Genomic DNA, 6,000 nt, shown 5'->3' with positions numbered 1-6,000 from the left:
TTCCTCCTCCAGATTTACTATTGTTTTAATTGAAATAAAAATCTATGTGTTTGTACAAAGACTTATTTGCTCACAAATTTACTTCATTTGAATGTTGTCTGAGTTACAATATTCAAATGACAATTCTAGTTTCTTTAACATATATAAAATTATATTTTTAAATGATATTACTAATTCTAATTAAATATTTTATTTTTATTTTTTTAAGCCCAAAGGAGATAGTGTCCGTTGTTTAAAAATGCTTGGTCATTTTGGTTTTGAATGTTTGCCTCATCAGTTGGTGCACCGATCTATCCAACAAGGATTCTCTTTTAATATTCTCTGTGTGGGTAAGTGCCTGATTTCTCATCTCAATTATTAATTAATTTTTGAAATGCTCATTCAACTTATCTTAAGTAGTATAACACTGGTGTTGTTAGTTCAAGACCATGGCTGTTGATCTGTATTTGTTTCCATCATGTTAGTCCTACCACTTAGACTTTTGTTCTTTAAAGGTTTCAGTGCTCTTCAAAATCTGATTATCTTTGTGTTTATATTTTCTATATTATATTAATGACTGAGAGAGTCAAGAGAAGCATGTATACTTTAATGGATATTATAGTCATTGATGTATTTGAGTTCCTTTATAACACTTAGGGGTTAAGTGTGTTACTTATTCCCAGCCATCTCATGCCCCTAGATAATGTATCTATGTTTATTACAGGGGAAACTGGGATTGGAAAATCAACACTCATTGACACATTATTCAATGCTAATTTGAAAGACAAAAAATCCTCACATTTTTACTCAAATGTTGGACTTAAAATTCAGACATATGAACTTCAAGAAAGAAATGTTCAATTGAAATTAACTGTTGTGAAGACAGTGGGATATGGTGATCAAATAAACAAAGAAGCCAGGTTAGTGTTTTCGTATTTTATTTATAAAAGATTTTCTTATTTCAAGGAATTTAGTTTCTTTGTTGATATTTCCTCTGGCTATATCTCTCCCATCTGCCTCTATCTTCACATAGCCTTTTCTGCTCTCCTTGTGTCTCTTTTAAGGACATTTGTTGTTTGATATAAGATGTACCTAGATAATCCAGGATGATCTTATTTATATAAACACTCTTTATTGTCAGTAAGATTAAATTTACTGGTTTTATGGATTAGAATGCAGACATATCTTTTTGGGTCTCACCATTGAATCCACTGTTCCTACTTTATAAGATAAGATTGAATTCTTAAATAATTTTTAAAATAGATTTTCCCACTTATTTACTTGTTGCTTGGGGCGCCTGGGTGGCTCAGTCGGTTAAGCGACTGCCTTCAGCTCAAGTCATGATCCCAGAGTCCTGGGATCAAGCCTTGAGTTGGGCTCCCTGCTCAGTAGAGAGCCTGCTTCTCCCTCTCCCTCCGCCCCTCCCTCCTCCCACTCGTGCTCTCTCCTCTCTTTCACTCTATCTCAAATAAATAAATAAATAAATAAATAAATAAATAAGATCTTTATTTACTTGCTGGATTACTTGTTTTCTATCACTTATTCAAGTAATAAATAAATTTATTTCTGTAAAAATTTAAATGTACCAGATGATATAAAAACCCACTTAGCCAAACATAAGTATTTTGAGCCTTTTCTTTTTCCAAAAATAGCCACTATTATAAGTTTAATAAGTGTCCTCTCAGACCTTATGTTGTCATTCCACTACTGAACTTTTGTAGTAATTAAAATATGTTTGAAATCATACAGAACAAACTTATTTAAACTATATTGTGTATAATTAAAAATGCATAAAACCTTTATGAACAGATTAATAGATAATTCGGAAAGAAACATCCTATGTAAATATATTTCTATTCAAATTATGACTGATGCCCATGGGCCTCAGGCATTACCTTCCTTGATCACCGCCTCTCATCAAACTCAGAAGAATGTAAAATGTTTGCCAGTGGCTGGGGAGAAGGAAGAATTAAGAGTTACTGTTCAATGGATATAACATTTTAATTATGCAAGATGAACAAGTTCTTCAGGTCTTCTGTATGAAAGAAGATTTAACAGTATATTTAACAGTACTTGATTGTACATTCAAAAATTTGTTATGAGAGTAGATCTCCTGTTAAGTGTTCTTACCACAATTAAAAAAACCCTATGGGATGCTGCAAAAGTATTGCTTAGAGGGAAATTTATAGCATAAAGTACATATGTTAGGGAAAAAAGGGGGAAAGAAGAAAAAAAGTACAATCCCAAGTATTGTAAATTTCCATGTTAAGAAACTAGACAAATAAAAACGAATTTACTCTAAAGCAAGAAAAAGAAAGGAAAAATTATACTACAGTAGAAATGGATGAAAACAGAAAAAAGGACAGAAAATCAATTAAATCAGCAAATTAATTTTGCTGGTTATTTACAAAAGTCAATAAAATTGAAAACCTTTAACCAGACTGAGCAAGCAAAAGAAATGAGAAATCAAGTATCACCAATATCAGGAATAAAAAAGCAGACATTATTACTGATTTTATAAAAATTAAAAAATAAGAATACAACAAATAAGTCAATGCCTATAAATTCAACAACTTATTTTTTATTTTTATTTTTTTAGGGTGTAAGCTGCTTGCATTTGAATGTAATTTTTTTTATTATGTTCAGTTAATCAGCTTATAGTAAAGTCAACAATTTAGATGCTTTTAATATATGGCCTTTATTGTGCTGACATAAATTCCTTTTATACCTAGTTTCATGAGTTATTTTTTTTAAATCATGAAAGGATGTTGAATTTTGTCAAATTACGTTTTCTGCAACTATTGAAATGCTCATATGATTTTTATTTTTCAATCAATGTGGGGTTTGTAAATCAATTTCCTTATGTTGAATAATACTTGCATTCTGAAGATAAATCCTTCTTTGTCATCGTGTATGATCCTTTTAATTTGCTATTTAATTCACTTTGTTACGTATTTTGTTGATCTGTGTTCATTAGGGATATTGCCTGTCATTTCTTTTCTTTATTATTATTATTATTATTGTTATTATTTGTATCGGGATAATTCTGAGCATTCAAATGAGTTTAGAAGTTTTCCCTTTAATTTTCTGGAAGAGTTTAAGTATTGGTGTTAATTCTTCCTTTAATGTTTCTTAGAATTCAATACTGAAGCCATATGGTCCTGAGTTTCTCTATGTTGGTAGATTTTTTTTTTTTTAAGATTTTATTTATTTATTCGACAGAGAAAGAGATAGCTAGAGCAGGAACACAAACAGGGGGAGTGGGAGAGGGAGAAGCAGGCTTCCCGATGAGAAGGGAGCCCGATGCGGGCCTCGATCCCAGAACCCTGGGATCATGACCTGAGCTGAAGGCAGATGTTTAACGACTGAGCCACCCAGGTGCTCCTCCTCTGATCACTTTCAAACAGTCCTTTCCTTGAAATCAGAGACAGATTCTAAACAGAATACTCTGAAGTCACCAAATGTGCTCATCAGACATAATATACTCTTTTTTTTCTCAAGAGAATCAATGATTCATTGGATTTTACTGTACAAACATAATGGAATTTGTATGCACACACACTGTGCTAATGCACTTCTTCCTTTAGAATATGTAAATGAACCTACTTGGATTAACTCTGGGAACAGGGGTGAGAACTAACAACCACCTCATAAACAAATAGGACCTGAAATGTCCGTTAGCCTGCATTCTGTTTTAGGGGGAAGGATGTGATTTAGAACATTTATCAAGTTCTATGGCAATGAGTCATTTTACAATGACATCCTATTGTATTTACACATATCCATGAGAGGAACATTTCTACAATCCATATGTTGGTAGATTTTTGATTACTTATTTAACCTCATTATTTGTACAAGAATACCTCATTTTATTACTCTTCACTTAAGTGTTCTTGTCAGATATGTTTTTGTTTGTTTGTTTGAAAAATTGAAGGTTTTTGGCAAATCTCTGTGAAGCAAGTCTATATGGTTTTTCCGACAGCATTTGGTGATTTTGTGACTGTGTCACATTTGGTAATTTTGGCAATATTTCAAAAATTTTCATTATTGTATTTGTTATGGTGATTTATGATCAGGGATTTTTGACGTTACTATTGTAATTGTTTTGTGGCCCAATGACCTGGGCCCACAAAAGACAGTTAATTTAATTCAAAAATTTGTGTGTGCTTTTAAGTTTTTTTTAATTTTTTTTAAATTTTATTTTAATATGTTATGTTAGTCACCATACAATACATCATTAGTTTTTGATGTGGTGATCCACGATTCATTGTTTTTGTATAACACCCAGTGCCCATGCAACATTCTCCAGAATAGATCACATCCTAGGTCACAGATCAGGTCTCAACCGGTACCAAAAGATTGGGATCATTCCCTGCGTATTTTCAGACCACAATGCTTTGAAACTAGAACTCACTCACAAAAGGAAAGTCGGAAAGAACTCAAATACATGGAGGCTAAAGAGCGTCCTACTAAAGAATGAATGGGTCAACCAGGAAATTAAAGAAGAATTTACAAAATTCATGGAAACCAATGAAAAGAAAACACAACTGTTCAAAATCTGGGCTAACCCATCCCCCCACTTCCTCCCCTCTAAAACCCTCAGTTTGTTTCATATAGTTGCTCATAATATGTTCTTATAATTGTTTGTATTTCTTTGGTGTTGGTTGTGATCTCTCCTCTTTCATTCATGATTTTATTTATTTCGGTCATTTCTCTTTTCTTTTTGATAAGTCTAGCCAGGATTTTATCATTTCGTTGATCTGTTCTACTGTTCTTTTTGTTTCTATTTCATTGAAAGCCCAGGTGTAGGGTTAGGTTGTGTATTTGAGACCTTTCTTGTTTTTGAGAAAGGCTTGTATTGCTATATACTTTCCTCTTAGGACTGCCTTTGCTGTATCCCAAAGATTTTGAACAGTTGTGTTTTCATTTTCATTGGTTTCCATGAATTTTTTAAATTCTTCTTTAATTTTCTGGTTCACCCATTCATTCTTTAGTAGGACGCTCTTTAGCCTCCATATATTTGAGTTCTTTCCGACTTTCCTTTTGTGATTGAGTTCTAGTTTCAAAGCATTGTGGTCTGAAAATACGCAGGGAATGATCCCAATCTTTTGGTACCGGTTGAGACCTGATTTGTGACCTAGGATGTGATCTATTCTGGCGAATGTTCCATGGGCACTAGAGAAGAATGTGTATTCTGTTGCTTTGGGATGGAAAGTTCTGAATATATCTGTCAAGTCCATTTGGTCCAGTGTGTCATTTGAAGTCTTTACTTCCTTGTTGATATTTTGCTTAGATGATCTGTCCATTTCAGTGAGGGGGGTGTTAAAGTCCTCCACTATTATTGTATTGTTGTCGATGTGTTTTTTTGCTTTTGTTATTAATTGGTTTATATAATTGGCTGTTGCCATGTTAGGGGCATAGATATTTACAATTGTTAGATCTTCTTTTTGGATAGACCCTTTAAGTAGGATATAGTGTCCTTCCTCATCTCTTATTATAGTCTTTGGTTTAAAATCTAATTTGTCTGATATAAGGATTGCCACCCCAGCTTTCTTTTTGGTGTCCATTAGCATGGTAAATGGTTTTCCACCCCTTCACTTTCAATGTGGGGGTGTCTTTGAGTCTAAAATGAGTCTCTTGCAGACAGCATATCTATGGGTCTTGTTTTTTAATCCAATCTGATAGCCTGTGTCTTTTGATTGGGGCATTTAGCCCATGTATATTCAGGGTAACTATTGAAAGATAGGAATTTAGTGCCATTGTACTGTCTGTAAGGTGAGTGTTACTGTATATTGCCCATGTTCCTTTCTGGTCTATGTTACTTTTGGGCTCTCTCTTTGCTTAGAGGACCCCTTTCAATATTTCTTGTAGGGCTGGTTTGGCGTTTGCAAATTCTTTTAGTTTTTGTTTGTCCTGGAAGCTTTTTATCTCTCCTGCTATTTTCAATGACAGCCTAGCTGGATATAGTATTCTTGGCTGCATATTTTTCTCGTTTAGTGTCCTGAATATATCATGCCAGTC

The 6,000-nt window shown here is 33.3% G+C and overlaps 1 protein-coding gene across 1 annotated transcript in view; it reads left to right on the top strand.

Annotated features, from left to right (window-relative positions):
• The first annotated feature begins 223 nt into the window (after nt 1-223).
• SEPTIN14 (septin 14) overlaps nt 224-6,000 on the top strand; it is a 39,881-nt gene continuing 34,104 nt past the window's right edge. Inside the window, exons 1-2 of the mRNA XM_064590380.1 lie at nt 224-329; nt 704-899. Coding sequence (XP_064446450.1) covers nt 239-329; nt 704-899 — 287 coding nt within the window. The 5' untranslated portion in view covers nt 224-238. The remainder of the gene's footprint in view (nt 330-703; nt 900-6,000) is intronic.

This window comes from Mirounga angustirostris, unplaced genomic scaffold, assembly GCF_029215605.1.
Source record: "Mirounga angustirostris isolate CCGP_5_RB_7025 unplaced genomic scaffold, mMirAng1.0.hap1 SCAF_5, whole genome shotgun sequence".
NCBI lineage: Eukaryota > Metazoa > Chordata > Mammalia > Carnivora > Phocidae > Mirounga > Mirounga angustirostris.
Note: the sequence above shows the minus strand (reverse complement) of the source record. Positions and strands in the feature narration are given on the sequence as shown.